The 22,206-nt window shown below is 36.3% G+C and overlaps 1 protein-coding gene across 3 annotated transcripts in view; it reads right to left on the reverse strand.

The window, feature by feature from the left end:
* The window catches only part of LOC136026091 (uncharacterized), a 194,780-nt gene that overhangs the window by 73,018 nt on the left and 99,556 nt on the right, over positions 1 to 22,206 (reverse strand). For all 3 annotated transcript variants that reach the window (XM_065702315.1, XM_065702313.1, XM_065702314.1), the window contains exon 11: positions 13,966 to 14,271. In XM_065702315.1, coding sequence (XP_065558387.1) covers positions 13,966 to 14,271 — 306 coding nt within the window. The remainder of the gene's footprint in view (positions 1 to 13,965; positions 14,272 to 22,206) is intronic.

Raw genomic sequence — 22,206 nt, forward strand, 5'->3', positions numbered from 1 at the left:
ATATATATGTATATATATATATATATATATATATATATATATATATATATATATACGTAGTTAAAAACATATATATAATATATCTATCTATATTCACAGGTGGGACATAGGGACACAACTACAATGGCGCGTAACTAATATGGCGCGTAACGACTTACGCGCGCGGGGGGGCTTGGGGGGGGCGCGAAGCGCCCCCACCAACTAGGTGTTGGGGTGGCGCGAAGCGCCACCCCAACAGCTAGTATAAAAATAAGTTGTCTGTCTGTCTGTGGATGGATCAGGTGACGTCATGTTTCGGCTGACGTCATGAAATTAGTTGCCGTCATTTTTGCTTTGAAGGTGACGTCATTCAAGTTATATAAGACATATGTTCGCCGTCATGTTTCGGCTGACGTCATGAAATTAGCTGCCATCATTTTTGCTTTGAAGGCGTGACGTCATTCAAGTTATATAAGACGTATGTTCGCGTAGAATTCTATTAATGCTTAAGTTTATAATGACTGATGAAGATGCTCAAAGAGTCTATGCCAGAAAACTTGCTGCTGATAGAGAAAGTCAGAAAAGAAAGCGTGCCGAGGAACTACCAGAGCAACGCGAAAGCAGACTTGCTGCTAAAAGAGAAAGTGAAAAAAGAAAGCATGCCGAGGAACTACCAGAGCAACGCAGAAGCAGACTTGCTGCTAAAAGAGAATGTGAAAAAAGAAGGCGGGCCGAGGAATTACAAGAACAGCAAGAAATCAGGCTTGCTGCTGATAGAGAAAGTAAGAAAAGAAAGCGTGCCGAGGAATTACAAGAACAGCAAGAAATCAGGCTTGCTGCTGATAGAGAAAGTAAGAAAAGAAAGCGTGCCGAGGAATTACAAGAACAGCAAGAAATCAGGCTTGCTGCTGATAGAGAAAGTAAGAAAAGAAAGCGTGCCGAGGAATCAGAGCAATCTGAAAGTTATCGCCTGGCATTCAGGTACAACCCAGTCGATGATTATAGCTTGAGTAGATGTGTTCAAATCGGGACAATGTCTAAAATTTGTCCCTATTGCAAGGCCTTGAAATTCAATGGTGAAACAATGGGAATGTGTTGCGCCTCAGGAAAAGTTAAACTTCCTCTATTGGCTGCACCACCAGAGCCATTGAAGACTTTCCTTACTGGAACTACGTCAGAATCTAAGCGTTTTTTTTCAAAAATCAGACAATACAACTCATATTTCCAAATGACGTCGTTTGGAGCCCAAATCGAAAATCCAGATCAATTTATGTCTACTTTCAAAGTAAAAGGGCAAATTTATCATAAAGCAGGGTCCCTTCTACCATTCTTAGGCGAGAATCATAAATTTTTACAATTGTACTTCATCAGTGATAGAAATTCTGAATTGAATGCACGTTGCGAAATTTCTCCCAACGTTGAAAGGACAATCGTTTCCCAATTGCAACATCTTTTCCACGAAAATAATAATTTAGTGCGTCTGTTCAAAACAGCCATCGATTTGATGCCTACTGATACTCATAAAATTGTTATTTCCGCTGACAAAACGCCTCCTGGCCAACATGTGCGTAGATACAATGCTCCGACTATCGACGAAGTGGCAATCGTTATGGTCGGTGATCAGTTTTTACCTCGAGATATTATTCTACATAAGCGAAACGCTCAGTTGTTAAGAATTGCTGAAACTCATCGATGCTACGATGCCCTACAATATCCTATCATTTTTTGGGATGGAGCCGACGGCTATCACTTTAATATTAAATTGATGAATCCAGCCACTAACAAAGAAATGAATAAGAAATGCAGTGCAATGCATTATTATTCCTATAGACTAATGATTCGGCAGGATGAAGAAAATTATATTTTAAAATGCCGTGAATTGTTTCACCAATTTGTCGTGGATATGTATGCTAAAATTGAATCAGAACGTTTGCTATATATCCACCTGAATCAGACCAAGCTCCGCTCTGAACAATACATTCATTTGCGAGATGCAGTTATAAATGACGGTAATACCACAAACGTTGGAAGATTAACAATTTTACCTTCGTCATATGCTGGCAGTCCCCGTCATATGCATGAATATGCTCAAGATGCTATTGCGTATGTTCGTCTCTATGGTCGTCCAGATTTATTTATTACATTTACATGTAATCAATCTTGGGACGAGATACTGCAGCTTTTACTTCAAGGACAATCGGCGGTTCATAGGCATGACATTACGGCACGTGTCTTCCGGCAAAAGTTGAAATCACTGATAAACTACCTTGTAAAACATGAAGTGTTTGGGTCAGTGCGATGCTGGATGTACTCAGTGGAATGGCAAAAACGAGGTTTGCCACACGCGCATATACTAATCTGGCTACATAAAAAAATTACTTCAAACGAAATTGATGATGTGATTTCCGCTGAAATACCTGATAAAAATGTCGATAAGGGGTTACATGATATTATTGTAAAAAATATGATACATGGACCTTGCGGTGCACTGAACGAAAATTCACCATGCATGGCCAAAGGAAGGTGCACAAAGCAATATCCTCGACTTTTAGTACCCAAAACAATTACTGGCAATGATGGTTACCCACAATATAGAAGAAGATCTACTGAAGATGGCGGTAAAACAGCAATAATAAAGAAGCGTAACGGTACCACCATCGAAGTAGATAACCAGTGGGTTGTTCCATATTCCCCTTTATTATCAAAAACATTTAATGCCCATATAAACGTTGAATACTGTAACTCCGTAAAGGCAATAAAATATATATGTAAATACGTCAACAAAGGCAGTGACATGGCAGTTTTTGGCTTGCAGTCCGAAATCAAAGATTTCGATGAAATCGTAGAATATCAGGCTGGAAGATACATAAGCAGTAATGAAGCTGTTTGGCGAATTCTTTCATTTCCGATACATGAACGTAGTCCAGCTGTTGTTCACTTAGCGGTACATTTACAGAATGGTCAACGTGTTTATTTCACGGAAACCAACGTGCAACAAAGAGTCCTGAATCCACCGGATACAACATTAACAGCTTTTTTTTCGCTTTGCAAAAATGATTCTTTTGCAAAAAAACTGCTGTATACTGAAGTGCCTTCGTATTACACGTGGAATACTAAAAATAAAGTATTTGAACGTCGAAAACAGGGTAAGTCAGTCGACGGCCAACCTACCATCTTCAAAGATACCACGATAGGAAGACTCTACACCGTTCACCCCAATCAACATGAATGCTTCTTCTACGCCTGCTTTTGGTGAATGTACCCGGTCCGACATCCTTTGAGTATTTGAGGACTGTAAATGGTACTATACATGACACTTACCGTAGTGCATGCCAAGCTCTGAATTTATTGGAGAATGACCAACACTGGGATAACTGCATCAATGACGAATGCGAAACGTCAACCCCAAGTCAAATTCGTGCATTGTTTGGCATCATTTTAACAACTTGCTCTCCATCAGCTCCTACAGATTTATGGGAAAAATATAAGTCAAAAATGTCCGAAGATATACTTCATCGAAAACAGTTAGAGACGTCAGACATGACTTTTGATTTTACACCAGAAATTTATAACTACACTTTAGTTGTTATAGAAGATATTTGCATAAGTATGGCAAACAAACCTCTTCAGGGTTTGGGAATGCCTTCACCTAACCGTATCGCTGCTGTTTCGACATGTGTAGAATTGGATCGTGAACAAAGTTACAGTACGAGTGATCCATTGTCGTATGTACAAAATAACATTTCCAAGTTAACGTCGGAACAAAAAGACATTTATGATACGATAATGCATTGTGTCGATAACAACGTTGGAGAAATTTTCTTTTTGGATGCGCCAGGAGGTACTGGTAAAACGTTTGTGATAAAACTGATTCTGGCATCAATTCGATCTAAAAATGATATAGCGTTGGCAATTGCGTCATCCGGAATAGCCGCAACATTGCTGCCTGGTGGAAGAACTGCTCATTCCGCTTTGAAATTGCCTCTGAACTTGCATTCTACAGAAACTCCCACGTGCAATATTTCCAAATCATCTGGGATGGGTAAAGTATTGCAGCAATGCAAACTTATTATTTGGGATGAGTGCACAATGGCACACAAAAAATCGCTCGAGGCTCTGGATCAATGCTTGAAAGATTTAAGAGGGAATTCGAAACCCTTTGGCAGCACATTAATATTGCTTGCAGGAGATTTCAGGCAAACATTACCTATAATACCTAGATCAACTCCTGCAGACGAAATGAATGCTTGCCTGAAAAATTCTAATTTATGGGCACACGTAAAAACATTAAAATTAACTACAAATATGCGTGTCCGATTGCAAAACGATGACTCTGGTCAAACATTTTCAGATCAATTGCTAGCAATGGGAAACGGAAAGCTCCCAGTAGACTCAATTTCAGGACGTATACAACTACCTGCTGATTTCTGTAATTTAGTGACGTCCAAAAATGAATTGATTGAAAATATATTTCCGAATATTCTAAAAAATTATAAAATTAATAAATGGCTAAGTGAAAGAGCGATTCTCGCACCCAAAAATATAGACGTCCACGAAATCAACAATATTGTTTTGACCAAGATTCAAGACCAGGCAGTCCTTTACAAGTCAGTCGACACAGTTTTGGAACCAAATGAAGCGGTTAATTATCCATCTGAATTTTTAAATTCCATAGATCTTTCAGGGTTTCCACCACACGTGCTACAACTAAAAATAGGCGTACCAATAATATTGTTACGTAACATAAACCCACCAAAGCCTTGCAATGGCACTCGACTTGCCGTAAAAAAAACAATGGAAAACCTAATAGAGGCCACAATCCTGACAGGGCCTTTTGAGGGTGAGGCTGTTCTTATTCCTCGCATTCCCATGATTCCAACAGATCTGCCTTTTCAATTTAAAAGATTGCAATTCCCAATTCGATTAGCATTTGCAATCACCATTAACAAAGCTCAAGGTCAATCATTAGAAAAATGTGGTATTGATCTTAATACTGATTGTTTTTCCCATGGACAATTGTACGTTGCATGTTCGAGGGTCGGTAAACCTGACAATCTATTTATATGCAGCGAGAATTGGACAGCGAAGAATGTTGTATATTCGCAAGTTTTACGCAGTTAATTTGTATTTCGGAACCAAATGAAGCGGTTAATTATCCATCTGAATTTTTAAATTCCATAGATCCTTCAGAGTGTCCACCAGACCTGCTACAACTAAAAATAGGCGTACCAATAATACTTTTAAGAAATATCAACCCACCAAAGCTTTGCAATGGCACGCGACTTGCCGTAAAAAAAAAAAAATGGAAAACCTAATAGATGCCACAATCTTGACAGGGCCTTATGAGGGTGAGGCTGTTCTTATTCCTCGCATTCCCATGATTCCAACGGATCTGCTTTTTCAATTTAAAAGATTGCAATTCCCAATTCGATTAGCATTTGCAACCACCATCAACAAAGCTCAAGGGCAATCACTAGAAAAATGCGGTATAGATCTTAATACAGATTGCTTTACCAATGTACAATTGTATGTTGCATCTTTGAGGGTCGGTAAACCTGACAATCTATTTATACGCACAGACAATGGGACAGCGAAGACTGTTGTATATTCAACTAGTATGTAAAATTCGGTATATCTTTTACGAATATACAAGCTGTATCTTTATCTTCATTTCCTACTCTTTATTATTATCATAGTTACTAAGCGATGCCACAAAGTTAGGCGACATGCTAATGGTTTGACCTACACAGATTGTGACAAAGAGTGCATGACCGAAAAAGATGATTCAATACCAATTGTCTTTTACAATAAAAAGCTTAATTCACTCGCTATAGCGGTCAGAAGTGCAAAGGCAAAAAATTATGCAGAAAATATTAAATATCATATTTGTTTTATACCTGGTGAACAGCTTTTTATTTTGTTTTATGGCGGTGTGGTTTTTATAACTTACAATTTTTTGTATAAATATTTTTATACCATTTTAATTTCAACAGATTTATTAGAAAACCCTCACCAGATATTAGATTTAATTTACGACCATTTCCACTACCTACAAACGACATATAATTGTCGAGGTTCCCTTTAAATTGTGGGTATTTTTTTTTGTTCGCAAGTTTATCGAAGCAACCTATTATGCAATCCCCCCCCTAAAGAAAATCTTGGATCCGCCCCTGATCACATTATCAGAAATAAAATAGTGGAAGTCTATTCATCTAAGTGGCCAGTAATTACCTGTTTTATTTCCATTTGCCTTTTAGCTCCTAATACAAAGAGCGCTGAGGAGCAAGTACTAAGTAGCAAAAACAATTATTGTTTTTATTTATGGATTTTTATTCAAAATTTTTAATGCTGTTCTATTGACTAGGAAAAGTCATGAATCTCTTCTTTATCTGTGTTACCAATATTAAGGTGAGTAGGTCCATAATCTTCAATTTTAACACAAAAATAGAGAGTTTACACAAAAAGAGAGTTTATAATTAAAGCCCAGAGCTCATGCTACTAAAATTACGGCATATTTTTTTTCTTCTTCTTAACAAAATCATTTTCTTTTTATCAAATATTCTGAAGTATTTGCCTGACTCGAAAATAAAACAACTTTATTCATCATAAAAAGCTACCTTTTTAAGCATCGTCTATAGGTTTGTTTTGGTGAAGCAGAATATTTCATTTTTTATTTATGCTTTAAGTGTTATACACTTTCATTGAATTGATTTATTTTTCAAAGTCCCTATATAACAATAAGTCAAAATCAAAGCAACAAATCAGGAAAAACTTCTCTCCCACCCTCTACTGTCGGTAAAAATAAGTACCGTCTTCAATTTGATTTTCAAAATCAGCCACAGGGGGAGGGGATATAAATGGAATGTCCCATCTTATTCGTTATTATTTATGTTATTTTAAGTTTTATTGCAGTTTTGTTTATTTGAGGTTTGACTTCTTCATTCATTGTGTTGCTTTCCGATCGAAGTTTCGACGTCAGTGTTTACTTGATGTTAAAGATTTGTTTTTAACTTCATCATAATTTAAATAACAAAGTTTAATTATTCATAAACAGCAATAATATCTTTAATGCTATTCAGAGAAGGAGCAGCAATCATAATACCGACAAAATTGCCATTTACTATACATAAAAGTAATAGTAACCATAAGAGGGACAGTCATCACAATACCAACACAATTGCCATCTACTATAAGTAATGGTAGCAGTAATTGTACAAAGGGCAGTAATCATACCGACACGAGTGCCATCTACTATATTTAATAGTAACAGTAATCATAGAAAAAGCCGTAATCCTAATACCGACACAATTGTCATCTACTATATATAGGGCCATCTACAATATATATTGACGCTTTACTGAAAAAAAAGTATATGTATATGTCCGTTTAATTGACATATACTGATATTTATTCCTTAGAGTTTTGATATTTCTTTTTATGAAAGTAAAACAAAAATGAAACCACTTAAAACGTGCTTTGTTTTCAGTAAAGCGCAAATTATGTTCTGGTCTTGAGAAGGCATGGGGGTTATCAGCGGTACTAATGTTAATTTTTGCTCGTTTTGAGTTTGACTCAGCTATTTATTGTAATTTCTGCTCGTTTTGAGTTTCATTTTTTTATTGACAGTGAATAGTGGTAGTTTTACGCTTGAAGCCTTACGAATTTGACTTTATTTCGCTCTTTTTTGGGTTAATGGAGCTCTTTACTTTTCCTTGAAAAACATGTCTTGTGGAAAAAGTTTTTTAAATTAATTTCTGTTCGATTTTTATTGACATAGTCTTTTTCATGACAAAAAACAATATTCTATATCTTTTCAGTTTGTTCCTATAAGAATCCATAGTTTGGGTTGCTAATTGTATGTTGGAGAATCCTTTTCAACAATTTTTAATTCTGACACAAACAATAACTCTTAATTTAATTTTATAGCTTCTGAAGTTGACCTGAAAAATAAAATAAAATCATTCCCAAAAGATTCTATCTATGTTCTTTGACAGCCTGGTTACACTTACACTCTTTTTATTTATTTTAATTATAAGAGCAGAAACACTTACACTCTTTTTATTTATTTTAATTATAAGAGCAGAAGTAGTAATGTTATTTGCACCAAAAGGTTGAACTTAATAATCCCAGTCGTTTTCGATGCATTGCTGAGGTGTTTTCTTGGCAACCAAGAGCAAAATGCCTTTTGATTTAGTTTAAAGCAACGTTTAGTTTTAAAGCATAATGGGCCGATTGCACGATTGTGGGGTTTGGCACACCCAATACCCCTAAAGAAATAGTTGATGGATCGTTCTACTATGCTGAACGAAATTGCTGTCTCAAAATTTTGACTGGATGTGTTCGGAAATGAATGGGCTTGAGAGAAGCGCTGCTAGCTCTCCAATATCCTTTTATCAAACAGTTTGTGGTAACGAACTGTAGTAAGGAGATCTGTATGGAGACCTGGCTCAATAGTAAACGAAACTCTAAAAAATGTAATTTTGATACCAATAGCTACATCAAAAGAATCGCATTTTAATGCTGGTTTTAAATAGATAAGTTTCATCAAGTTTAGTCTTACCCATCAAAAGTTACGAGCCTGAGAAAATTTGCCTTATTTTAGAAAATAGGGGAAAACACCCCCTAAAAGTCATAGAATCTTAACGAAAATCACACCATCGCATTTGGCGTATCAGAGAACCCTATAGCAGAATTTTCAAGCTCCTATCTACAAAAATGTCGAATTTCGTATTTTTTACCAGAAGACAAATCACGGGTGCGTATTTATTTGTTTGTTTTTTGTTTTTTTCCCCAGGGGTCATCGTATCGACCAAGTGGTCCTAGAATTTCGCAAGAAGGCTCATTCTAACGAAAATGAAAAGTTCTAGTGCCCTTTTTAAGTGACCAAAAAAATTGGAGGGCGAATAGGCCCCCTCCCAAGCTCATTTTTTCTCCAAAGTCAACGGATCAAAACTTTGAGATAGCCATTTTGTTCCGCATAGTCAAAAATCATTATAACTATGTCTTTGGGAATGATTTACTCCCCACAGTCCCTGGGGGAGGGGCTGCAAGTTACAAACTTCGACCAGTGTTTACATATAATAATGGTAATTGGGAAGTGTACAGACATTTTCAGGGATTTTTTTTTGGTTTTGGGGGTGGGGTTGAGGGGAGGGGGCTATGTGGGAGGATCTTTCCTTGGAGAAATATGTTATGGGGGAACAGAAATTCAATGAAAAGGGCGCAGGATTTACTAAAATTACTATAAAAAACAATGAAAAAATAAACATGGAAAAGTTTTTTCAATTGAAAGTAAGGAGTAAAATTGAAACTTAAAACGAACAGAGATTATTACGCATATGAGGGGTTTTAAAAATACTTTAGCATAAAGAGCGAGGTATTTAGGAGGAGATAAATACCTCGCTCTTTATGCTATAGTATTTTTAGTAATTTCAACTATTTATTCTACGGCCTTTCTGATTCAGGGGTCATTCTTAAAGAATTGGGACAAAACTTGCGATTTAGTGTAAAGAGCGAGGTATTAACGAGGGTAGAAATCCCCTCATATACATAATAAAAATTTAAGAATATAAAAGTTTGTTTCGTAAGTTAATTCTTAAGTTACGTATATTTTTTACTAATAAAAAAATTCGTTTAAAATTAAAATTTATAGTTGCCTTTTTATGTAACCGAAAAATTGCATGGCAACTAGGCCTCCTTCCCCATCCCTTATTTCTCAAAATCGTCTGATCAAAACTAAGAGAAAGCCATTTAGCCAAAAAAGGAATTAATATGCAAATTTCATTTTAATAATTTATGTGTGGAGAGCCAAAATCAAACATGCATTAATTCGAAAACGTCCAGAAATTACATAAAAAAAAACTAGTTTTTTTAACTGAAAGTAAGGAGCGACATTAAAACTTAAAACGAACAGAAATTACTCCGTATATGAAATGGATTGTCTCCTCCGCAATCCCTCGCTCTTTACGCTAAAGTTTGACTCTTTGCCACAATTCTGCTTTTTAAAACAATTGAAAGCTTTAGCGTAATTAGCGAGGGATTGCGTAGGGGACAACCCATTTCATATACGGAGTAATTTCTGTTCGTTTTAAGTTTTAATGTCGTTCCTTACTTTCAGTTAAAAAAACTAGTTTTTTTTATGTAATCCCTAAAAAGGGCACCATAACTTTAATTTTGGATCGAATTTAGTTCCTTTAAAGTTTTCAGTAATATTCCTAGCAATCATAGAGTGGTGCAGCCTATGATATTCCTTATATACCCCTTTGAAAACATGCATGCACACAGTTTTCTCGTCTAATTGAAACTCCTCCTAAACTTTCCCTAAAGGTTTCACCTTAACCGTAGCGTCATTAGTTAAAGTAACTGTAATGGTTAAGTAAATGTTAAAAGTATACACATAGTGCCTTCTGGCTAGTTTAGAATCCCCCAAAACTTACCTTAAAGGTCTAACTTAATAAAACAATTTGTTCTTTAGATATTGCTGTGTCAACTTTTCGGAAGTCCACATACTCATAGTTTGTTTTGATTTAGTTTAGCATCCGCCAAAATGTTCCTTATAGGCTTAACCTTAATACCCTTAGATTTCAACCTGTGTGGGTGTAGTGCGTTTCGACTAAGTTCCATTTAGTTACTATACATCCATCCCACAATTCTCACCTCCATATCCTTAGCTTCATATCCTTAACAGCAATAGAAGTAATATTAGCAGTAGGGTTAATTGTAGTAGTCCAAACTTTAGCGGCAGTAGTAGTAATAGAAATAGTAGTAACAGCAGTATTAGTATGAGCAGAAGCAGTAGAATTAGGTTGAAAATATTTTCTTTTGGTTAGTTCAATATCCCTCACAATAAGCCCTGTTAGTTTTAACTTCACACACCAAACTCTTCCTAAGATATTGTTGTTACACCGATTTGTCAGCCTTCATACAGACGGCATGTTGTGATTCAGTTTATCCCCCCCACCCTCAAAATGCATTGGAAATTTCACCTTCATACCCCGAGGCATAGTTGTAATAGTAGTGACAGTAATAGTATTGATATTACTAGTAATAGTATTAATATATCGCCTTCTGATCAGCAGAACGTTCCTCTCATCAAGTCCTAGATGTTTCAACTTAATACAAGCAGCCGTTGCTATGACATTGCTGATATGCCCTTTTGATAACCTGTATCTTACCATATTTTCCTCTCAGTGCTCTTAGCCGTATAAGTAGTATCAATATAAGTATCAATATAAGCAGTAGCAGTAGTATTGCCTTTTTGTGAGATGATATTCCCCTTTAAGCATTCTCTGAAAATTCCAATTTAATACCAAAATCAATTCCTGAGATACGCTATTTTGACAATTTGCATGCGCATAGCGTCTTTTGATTTAGTTCAAATTTCCCCTCAATGCTGTAAATATATTGGTCTGTCTGTGGCAATGGTGGTAGTTGCAGCAATATTGGTAGCATCCAAATATTGCCTTTTTTATCACCCTTATTATTTCCTAAATTTTCCGAATTAATAAACTCAGTTATTCCAGTGTTACACCCTTATGACAATTCTTATACACATAAAGCATTTTTATTTAGTTCGAAAAATTCTCTGAAAGACTCACGTGGATGCCCTTCGTCTTCTTAGAAAGTAAAGTTCAAACAAGCATACCTTTCTCAATAATATATACTGTGTAAACAATGAACAAATAGCCTAACTCACAGCCTTGCCCTGAGGACTTTGGGCAGGTTGACATCCCCAAAGATATAATTACTGGACCTTTCAAAAAGGCTGAACAAAATAGATCTCTTAAAATTTCGATCGGATATATTTTGGGGAATGACAGGGTTGGGTGGGGCTGATTACCCTTCATTCATTTTAGACTATTACAAAGGACATTAGAACTTCGGACTTCCAATCAAATGAGCTCCATCCGATCCAAAGCTTATACGACCGCCCGTTCCCAAAGAAACCCTATGCAACAGGGGCATAGCTTACAACCCTTATTCATGGGCTCTGGGGAATTGTGTCCACCCTAAAGACATTGCTATATGATTTTTGAACTATTGGTAACAAAATGGCAGTGTCACAATTTCAATTGAATGTGTTTTGAGAAAAGAGGGTGTCAGGAAGGGGGGCTAGTTGCTCTCCGCCATATTTCACTTTTGAAAGGGAACTAAAACTATGCATTTCAAATTAAATGAGCCTCTTCTAAAGTTTACACGACCACTCCTTCCATAAAAACCTGATAAGCCCCCAGGGCATAACTTACAACCCTTTGATGACTCTGACTCTTAAAAATGAACTAGAACATCTGATTTCCAATCGAAAGAGCCCTATCTGGAGTTTAAACGACCACCCTTCCCATACAAACCTTATATGCCTTCGGGGCATAACTTACAACCATTACGCTGAGGGCTGGGGGGGGGGCCGTCATTCTCAAAGACATAATTTCAAAATCTTTCAACTATGCTAAACAAAATGGCTATCTCAAAATTCCGATTGAATGCGTTTGGGGAAATGGTGGGCATGGGATCGGTGTTAGTTGCCCTCCAATCAGTTTCGATTGTTAAAAAGGGCACTGGCCCATCCAATTTCTAGTCGAATGGGCCCTTTTCGAAGTTTCTACGACAACTGCTTCGATACGAAGTGCCCTGGATTAAATAAGAAAAAAAATAAGGTATTGTGCCCACATCGCTCTTTACTTAGGCAGTACTATCGTGCTGCCTATGATATAACGGTAACAGTGATCATAGAAAAAGCAATAATCATAATACCAACATAATTGCCATCAACTATAAGTAGTGGTAGCTTCGGTAAACTGCAGCCAAAACTATGATTTAACGTCATAAAACAGGCAGAAATCGTCTTTGAAGAGAGAACAAAATAATCTGAAGTTTCAGATCAAATTTATCTCAGTTGGTTTTTTACATAGTCCCAAGAGATCATTCCCTTTACATTGCCTAAAGGCTTACGAATATACTATCATTATAGACTGCATTTAGTCGGTAGGTTTTATCAACAGGTTTATACGCAATTTGGTGCGTAGTACCATTTTAGTTTAGCATCTATAGCCTGTTTTGTATCATGCCTTGGGACTGTGGTTGGAACTTTCAGGAATTTTTTCCTTCTTTTTTTTAGCTGGAAGGGGTGGAGGAACTAACAATTTGTGGGGAAGAGAGAAACTATTTTTCATTTAGTCCTCATAAAAAGTGCACGCTACGTGTTTTGTTTCTTCTTTATACCACCGAAAGGCTTTTTTGGCTTGGCACACAGCTTTGGAAATATTCGAAGACAAAAAGGAGATATTTTCCTTGTAGTTGATATTTAATCATAGAATTATAGTTGATTCCGACTCAAATATTTATGCGTCTCTTTTTATTTTTTCTCGCTTTCGTTCTTTTCTCTTTCTAAAATTATTTTTCCAATTCAAACCTTTGTGTATGTATATTTTTTCTATATACAACATGTCCTTCGACTACAAAACGACATTACTGAATATCGATATATAACCAATTTCATTGATTAATTTAATCATCGTTTAGATTGACAAAATAGTCAAAGCGATTGACATCTTTTTGATTAAAAAGAAGTCAAACTGTCTATATATAGGATTGGGGAGGTGGTCTTTTGATTAAACTACCTCAAGCCTTTTCTTTCAAAATCTATTTTTTGACTTCCAGATCAGTTCCCTACTTTAAGACTCATTTCAATAACAGAAGCATTGATAACTTGTCGGCGAATTTATTTATTTATTTCCCTCAAAATCCTTCAAAATTGTAAGAAGATCAACATTCATATAATGTAAAATACAGAATCTCTGGTCAGCAATGTTCACAGGAATGTGGTACAGGGAAGAAGATTGACCAACCTCCAGCCCCACCCCACAAAAACAGGCATATCAAATGAAGATATACATAATTAGGAGGAACATCGTACAAGTTCTTTATTTCGTGGATATGGGCCTGAAGTACCCCACCACGTCTGGGTATGTGCCTGCTTTAATCGCTTACCTTCTAGTTGCAGCTAAATTTCGGCAGTGAACTGCAGAGGTTAGTAGAGTATCTCCAATAGAGTAAATCAAAGCAGAAGCCAAAATATCTTCTTCAAAACAAAGACCAAAAAGTTCAAATATTGAAAGGAGCAAATTTGAAGGACACTCTTCAAAAGAAAGACTCTCTAAACGGGGAAGCAGTTTCAAGAATTCAACAATAATCTCTCGCATTTCTACCAGTTCTGTTTGTTCTTCACTAGATTCAGTATTAGAAGCAAAAGTTGAAAGAAGAAACGATGGGTTCTTTTCACTCTCCAAAAAAAGCCTGCAAAAATTAAAGAATAAGACGAAGAGGAAGGCAAAGTAAATAGAGAAAGAGAGCAGAAGAGAGAGAGAGAGCAGAAGAGAGAGAGAGAGAGAGAGAGAGAGAGAGAGAGAGAGAGAGAGAGAGAGAGAGAGAGAGAGAGAGAGAGAGAGAGAGAGAGAGGGAGGGAGAGAGAGAGGGAGAGAGAGAGAGAGAGAGAGAGAGAGAGAGAGAGAGAGAGAGAGGAGTCGCAAGAAACAAATCCGTTTTTCGTTTTTTGTTGCCTATTTCATGCCACTAGTCTTGGTAAATAGACTAGACTTTGAACAATGAACTTTGACCATTCGATTCTTTTTATATCATCTTTACGCCCATTGTTTAGTATCCAAGATATGGGAGATAGACATGTTTAGTAATTTCGTTACTGCAAGTTTTTATTATATTTACATAGGTAGTATGGAAACCGAAGGATTGTTCATAAGTTTTGTGCTACTGATTATGCAGAATGTTCAAGCATCCCTGGTCTGACTAACGGCTTAATACCAAGTATCACGTATTTAACCCGTAAAAACAACAACTAATACTTATCCCACAATTTGTTAACTGAAAAGTATGAACAACTAGGCGAATAACAACATTAACCACTTATACTCCCCCGTACACACAGTTTATATAAAAATACCTGAATGTGTACTAGATTTCAAAATTACTCATCTGCATATAAATTCATATATCAGTTCCATTTCAGAAATGACTGAATTTTTTGTTTACACGTGACGTCACTTATCCTGCTTTTTCTGGGGTTAGCACATGTGATATGTCCGAAAACTAATCCAAACCATCCACAAGCAGTATTAGTCCTAACCTCAGGCGTCATTTACGTCTCGCGAAACACTTCGGATAAATAATCAGACTTATCGGACAAGTAATCTTGGAATGCTCGAATGCACTATCGACGTCTCCAAAAAGTCAGATATTAAAAGAAAAGGCTCATTTGCAATTCGGTCCTCATAATTCTTTGATTAGATTATATTGATGAATTTGCTTCTGTAGTTTTGGCAAAGGGAATGTTTATTTACTTTCGGCAGTTTTGTTTTCTTTGTGCTACTCCACTATTCCTGTTTATATAATCGGTTCTTAAATGAATTCCTAATTATTATAGAAAATTTCCAGTCTTTTAGTCATTAGCCAAAGCAACTGACAAGATCTTTCTTTTGGCAAAAAATACAAAATTCCACATTTTTGCAGATAGGAGCTTGAAACCTCTACAGTAGGGTTCTGTGATATGCTGAATCAAATGGTGTGGTTTTCAATAAGATTCTGTGAATTTTATAAGACGTTTCCCAGTTTTTTGAAAATACGGCAAATATTCTCAGGTTCAGTGCCTTTAATGGGTAAGACTAAACTTAATGAAACTTGTACATTTGAAATCAGCACAAAAATCTTGATTGTTTTGGTATATCCATTGGTACCTAAATTCCGTCTTCTGGAGTTTCGGTTACTCTAACAAACTTAATAGTTCATCTATTATTAATTATATGAGGGGGGCTGCCCCCATCTTAATACCTCGCTCTTTACGCAAAAATTTTCCTGAACTTTAAAAAAACTCATTAATCTAATTAAACGACCGTTATGTTTCAAGAGTCGTTCTTAAAGAATCAGGACAAAAAGTGAAACTTTAGCGAAAAAGACCGAGTTATTGAGAAGGGGGCAGCCACACCCTTATATAATTAATATTTTCTTTTCGTTTTAATTTTTTATGTTGCTCTTTACTTTATGTTGAAGAAAACATTTTTATTTAATCTCTGATCGTTTTATAAAACGAGGAGAAATCCGGTTCCCCTCCATCGAAAATTCCTACGAAAATATTACGTATATGAAAGGGACTGTCCCCTCCTCAACGCTCTTTACGCTAAAGTTTTTATTATTTTAAGAAGTACAGTTGTGACAAAGAGTCAAACTTTAGCGTAAAGAGGGAGGCGTTGAGGAGGTGACGACCCCTTTCATATACGGAATAAAATCTGTTCGTTTCAAGTTTTAATGTCGCTACTTACTTTCAGTTAAAAAACTTTTTTTTAACTATTTCTATTTTAAATAAACGGCCCCCGTGTTTCAGTAGCAGCTCTTAAAAATATGGAACAAAACTTATGAATGAGTGATCGGATCTTAATGAAATTTCATATTTAGAAGGACCTCATAAGTCAGATCTCTTATTTTAAATCCCAACCGGAGCCAGCGTCATTGGGGGGGGGACCAGAAATCTTGGAAAACACTTAAAGCGGAGAGATCGGGATGGAACTTGGTGGGAAGAAAAAAAACAAGTCCAAGATACGTGAATGACACAACCGGACAGATCCGATCTCTTTGGTGGAGTTGGGGGGGGGAGTAATTCGGAAAAATTAGAGAAAATGAGGTATTTTTAACTTACGAACGAGGGATCAGATCTAAATGAAATTTGATATTTAAAAGGATCTTGTGGTTTAGAACTCTTATTTTAAATCCTGACCAGATCCGTTGACACAGGGGGGAGTTGGAGGGGGAAGCCGGAATTCTTGGTAAACGTGAAAGTTGAGGTATCTTTATCTTACGAATGGGTGATCGGATCTTAATGAAACTTGATATATAGAAGGGTTTTATGTCTCAGATGCTTCATTTTCAATTCGAATCGGATCCGGGGACATAGGGGGGTTTTGAAGGGGGAAACAGAAATCTTGGAAAACGCTTAGTAGAGAGATCGGGATGAAACTTGATGGGAAGAATAAGCACAAGTAACAGATACGTGATTGACATAATTGGAACGGATCCGTTCTCTTTGGAGGAGCTGGGGTGTGTTAATTTGGAAAAATTAGAAAAATTGAGCTATTTTTAACTTAAGAACGGGTGACCAAATCTTAAGGATATCTGATATTTAGAAGGAACTCATGTCTCAGAGCTCTTATTTCAAATCTCGACCAGATCTGTTGACATTGGGGGTAATTGGAGGGGGAACCGGAAATTTTGCAAACTCTTAGAGTGGAGAGATCGAGATGAGACTTGGTGAGTAGAATAATCAAATGTCGTAGATACGTGATTGACGTAACCATACTGGATCCGCTCTCTTGAGGGGAGTTAGGGGGTGGGGTTCAGTGCTTTGGCGAGTTTGGAGCTTCTAGACGTGCTAGGACGATGAAAATTGGTAGGCGTGTCAGGGAGCTGCACAAATTGACTTGATAAAGTCGTTTTCCCCGATTCGACCATCTGGGGGGCTGAAGGGAGAGGAAAAATTAAAAAAAATGAGGTATTTATAACTTCCGAGTGGGTGATCGGATCTTAATGAATTTTAATATTTAGAAGGACCTCGTGACTCAGAGCTCTTATTTTAAATCCCGATCAGCATTAAGCCTCTAATTTTCCTTTTAAATCAATATATTGATTCTTAGTAGTTTGCTAGAGCTCATGCCATATTAGCTCTTGGCTCTTCCGGCCTCGCCACAGGTGTCATACGAGCTCTTAGCTCTTGTTGAATTTACATTGGAATCTCAGTATACTCTATCAATGGCTTTTTGGCACCTTATTGGCTGAAATTGTCTTTTTATACCGAAACACGACAGATAATGTTACTTTGTTTGGACCTTGTATGTCATAAGGGTTGGGATAGAAAAAATAGACTATAAGGGGGGCTAGCTGCCCTCAAGTCACATCAAAGTCTTGAAAAGAGCACTAAAGCTTTTAGTTTCCAACCAAGCAGTCATTTTTAAACAACTAGAAGAGAGTTATAATATAATTTTAAGTGAATTTAGAAAGATTGGTTTGAATTTGAACGGAAAGAAACCCCATTTTCTTCTGTTTAATTGTTCGTCTCAGTTGGCTCTGACTTCAGTGGATCTCGGTGGAGCAGCCGTTACCCCATGCCAAGAGCTATTTACCTAGGACTACCTATCAGAGATTCAATATCTCTAACAAGAAATTTATTGTCTGCTAGAACTGAAAAGAAAATCCGGGTGGCTTATGCTTCTTTAGTGCCGTCGCAAATGAATATGACACAATAGCTCCTAGCGAAAATATATAACGCCATTGTTCTTCCCCATGTTTTGTACTTAATCCGTTCAAAGTTATTCGAGTGAAAGTGATAAATAAATTAGGAAGCTATTTTTTCGTTACGCGAAGTTTCCCCCGAGCCTTCCAATATTGTCTCGTAACACCAAATTAAAATAGTATTACGGAGCCTTCGACCTGATTGTACAGTTTGATAATTTGTATGGAAAGTTGTCGGTGAAAAAAGTTTACACCCCTCGAGTGGCTGACTTTTTTGAAAAGCCTTGTTTACTCGTCTTTCTAGTTTGTACATATTTCATCCTGTTTTTGTGTTTGTGTCTGTTTTCCCTTTTCCTTCCTTTTTGCTTTCTGTTTGCTATATTCCATCACTATGCCTTGCATATTTGACGAGCTATAAAAAAATATTCATTCATTCAATTTATTCAGCATAGATACAGGTCCATTAACTATGTCTCTGGGGATATCACCCCCCCCCCCACAGCCCTCAGGGCAAGAGCTATAAGTTATGCAATTACCTGTTGTTTACCTATGTATTTATTATCGAGAAAGGTGGCCATGGTTTACCTTTAGTGTCCAAAAAGATCTTTCCATATATATGAAATTCATTAAGGTTAAGTCACTCACCGAAAGTCACGAATTGAAGAAAACTCACACTATTTTTGAAAAGGGGGAAAGCAATTGAAAAAGGAGGAGCAATTCAAAAATGTACCACCAAATTTAAGACATATGAGATATCTATTACTGAGGATTCAAGCACTTATCTACAAAAAAGCGAAATTTAGTATTTTTTTTGTCAAGCAGGTGAGTATCTTTTTTATTTTTTTGAGAGCCATTTTGATCATATTAAGCCAATAATTTTAGAGCGTTGGAAGAAAGATCGTTAAAATGAAAATTAATCGTTGTACTGGCCGTTTTGATAACCAAAAAGATGAAAACAAAGTAACATTTGCCGAGTTGCGGCACAAAAAGACGATTTCAGCCCATGGGGTGCCAAAAAGCCATTGATAGAGTATTATCAGACATCCAATGTAATTTAAATTAACCCAAAACTATATATTATTCATTTTCAGTCTTATCGCTCTTTACTATAGGCAACGCCCGAGCGTTGGCTCTGACAAAATGGTGATACGTAAAAAAAGAGCATTCCTAAAAATTTCAGTACTAGATTCGAATGAAAATCTCATTCACAGGGAGCCAAAACCAGATTTTTAAAGCTTTAAAGCTTCGTAATCCGTATAATCGTAATTCGTAATAGATAAACATAAAAATTAATTTATAACGACTAAAAAGGTTTCGAACCCCCTCCCCCGAAACTTTTGACTTGTAAAAACGTAGCAAAATGAATATAAATAAAGTTTACTGAGTTTTTTGTTCCCCCTCCCCTTGAAAAAATCCCTGGATACATTTTGATTTCTGGTAACACAAGGCTTCGAAATAAACTTCCCAGCTTTGGTATCTTACTACTTATTAAATAAAAAAAACTAATTTTTTTAGCTGAAAGTAAGGAGCGACATTAAAACTTAAAACGAACAGAAATTACTCCGTATATGAAATGGGTTGTCCCCTCCGCAATCTCTCCCTCTTTACGCTAAAGCTTTTAATTTTTTTAAAAAGTAGAATTGTGGCAAAGTCAAACTTTAGCGTAAAGAGCGAGGGATTGCGGAGGGGACAACCCATTTCATATACGGAGTAATTTCTGTTCGTTTTAAGTTTTAATGTCGCTCCTTACTTTCAGCTAAAAAATTAGTTCTTTTTTATTTAATTTCTGAACGTTTTTGAATTAATGCATGTTTGGTTTTGGCTCTCCGCACATAAATTATTAAAATGAAATTTGTATATTAATTCTTTTTTTGGCTAAATGGCTTTCTCTTAGTTTTGATCAGACGATTTTGAGAAATAAGGCGTGGAGAAGGAGGCCTAGTTGCCCTCCAATTTTTCGGTTACTTAAAAAGGCAACTAGAACTTTTAATTTTTAACGAACGTTTTTATTAGTAAAAAATATACGTAACTTAAGAATTAGCTTACGTAACAAACTTTCATAACCTTATGTTTTTATTATGTATACGAGGGTGTTTGTACCCTCGTTAATACCTCGCTCTTTACACTAAATCGTAAGTTTTGTCCCAATTCTTTAAGAATGACCCCTGAATCAAAAAGGCCGTAGAATAAATAGTTGAAATTACTAAAAATACTTTTGCATAAACAGCAAGGTATTTATCTCCTCCTAAATACCTCGCTCTTTATGCTAAAGTATTTTTAGAACCCCTCACATGCGCAATAATCTCTGTTCGTTTTAAGTTTCAATGCTACTTCTTCCTTTCATTTGAAAAAACGTTTTCATGTTTATTTTTTATTGTTTTCTTATAGTAATGCTAGAAAATCCTGCGCCCTTTTCATTGAATTTTTCTTCCCCCATGACAGATTCCTCCAAGGGAAGATCCTCCAACATAGCCCCCTCTCCTCAGCCCCACCCCCAAACAAAATAAAATCCTCCTGAAAACGTCTTTACACTTCCCAATAACCATTATTATATGTAAACACTGGTCAAAGTTTGTAACTTGCAGCCCCTCCCCCAGGGATTGTGGGGGAGTAAGTCATTCCCAAAGACATAGTTATTTTGGCTTTTGACTATGCTGAACAAAATGGCTATCTCAGAATTTTGATCCGTTGACTTTCGGAAAAAAATGAGCGTGGGAGGGGGCCTAGATGCCCTCCAATTTTTTTGGTCACTTAAAAAGGGCACCAGAACTTTTCATTTCCGTTAGAATGAGCCCTCTTGCGACATTCTAGGACCACTTGGTCGATACGATGACCCCTGGGGAAAAAAAAACAAACAAAAAAACAAACAAATAAACACGCATCCGTGATTTGTCTTCTGGCAAAAAATACAAAATTCCACATTTTTGTAGATAGGAGCTTGAAACTTCTACAATAAGGTTCTCTGATACGCTGAATCTGATGGTGTCATTTTCGTTAAGATCCTACGACTTTTAGGGGGTGTTTTCCCCTATTTTCCTAAATAAGGTAAATTTTCTCAGGCTCGTAACTTTTGATGAGTTAGACTAAACTTGATGAAACTTATATATTTAAAATCAGCATTAAAATGCGATTCTTTTGATGTAGCTACCGATATCAAAATTCCATTTTTTAGAGTTTTGGTTACTATTGAGCCCGGTCGCTCCTTACTACAGTTCGTTACCACGAACTGTTTGATTATATTTTACTTTGAACACACTAGCTAGAGGCTGCATTCCTTTTACCTGGAGCAAAGTATAAAACCCCTTCCATTTATTTGTGCGTCAAGATCTATGATCCGACAGGTATTCTACTCTTTGTTGGTTGTTTTCCGATTTGTCGAGCAAGTATACAAAACAAAGCATTCTGAAGTACTGTGTTCATTAAGCATATATAATAATATAAGAAGTCCAAATACTCCATGGAGCGTTTTTGTTCTATTTTGTGACACTATTTACGAGAACCTCGAATGTAGTAGTTTAGAAAGCAAACATAAAGTAGGTTTTGGAGTTACCTCAAATAATAAAGAAAATTCGTGTTGTCTTTTTTTCTTAACAAAATATTAATCTCTTTCTCTTTATAAATCAAGACCAAGGCCGACAAAATCACTCAAAGACTTATGAAAGGCAAACTAAAAGAAATGCCAAATATGGGAGAGATGGATAGTTTGATTTGACAATTGTATGTTAAGAATTTAAATTCTTATGAATAACACTTATTCCGAATGAATAACATGGTCAATAGAAACGAGAGGTAAATGGTCATGCGAAATCTTCGAAGGTAATAACCGACTAGTGAACTGAGAATGAACTATTTAATTCATAATACTGAAAATATTGTCACAATATTTCCTCGAAGAGGCATTTCAGATCCACAGGCAATCGAAAGTGAATCAAATTTCGCTGA

Source organism: Artemia franciscana, chromosome 4 (genome assembly GCF_032884065.1).
Source record: "Artemia franciscana chromosome 4, ASM3288406v1, whole genome shotgun sequence".
NCBI lineage: Eukaryota > Metazoa > Arthropoda > Branchiopoda > Anostraca > Artemiidae > Artemia > Artemia franciscana.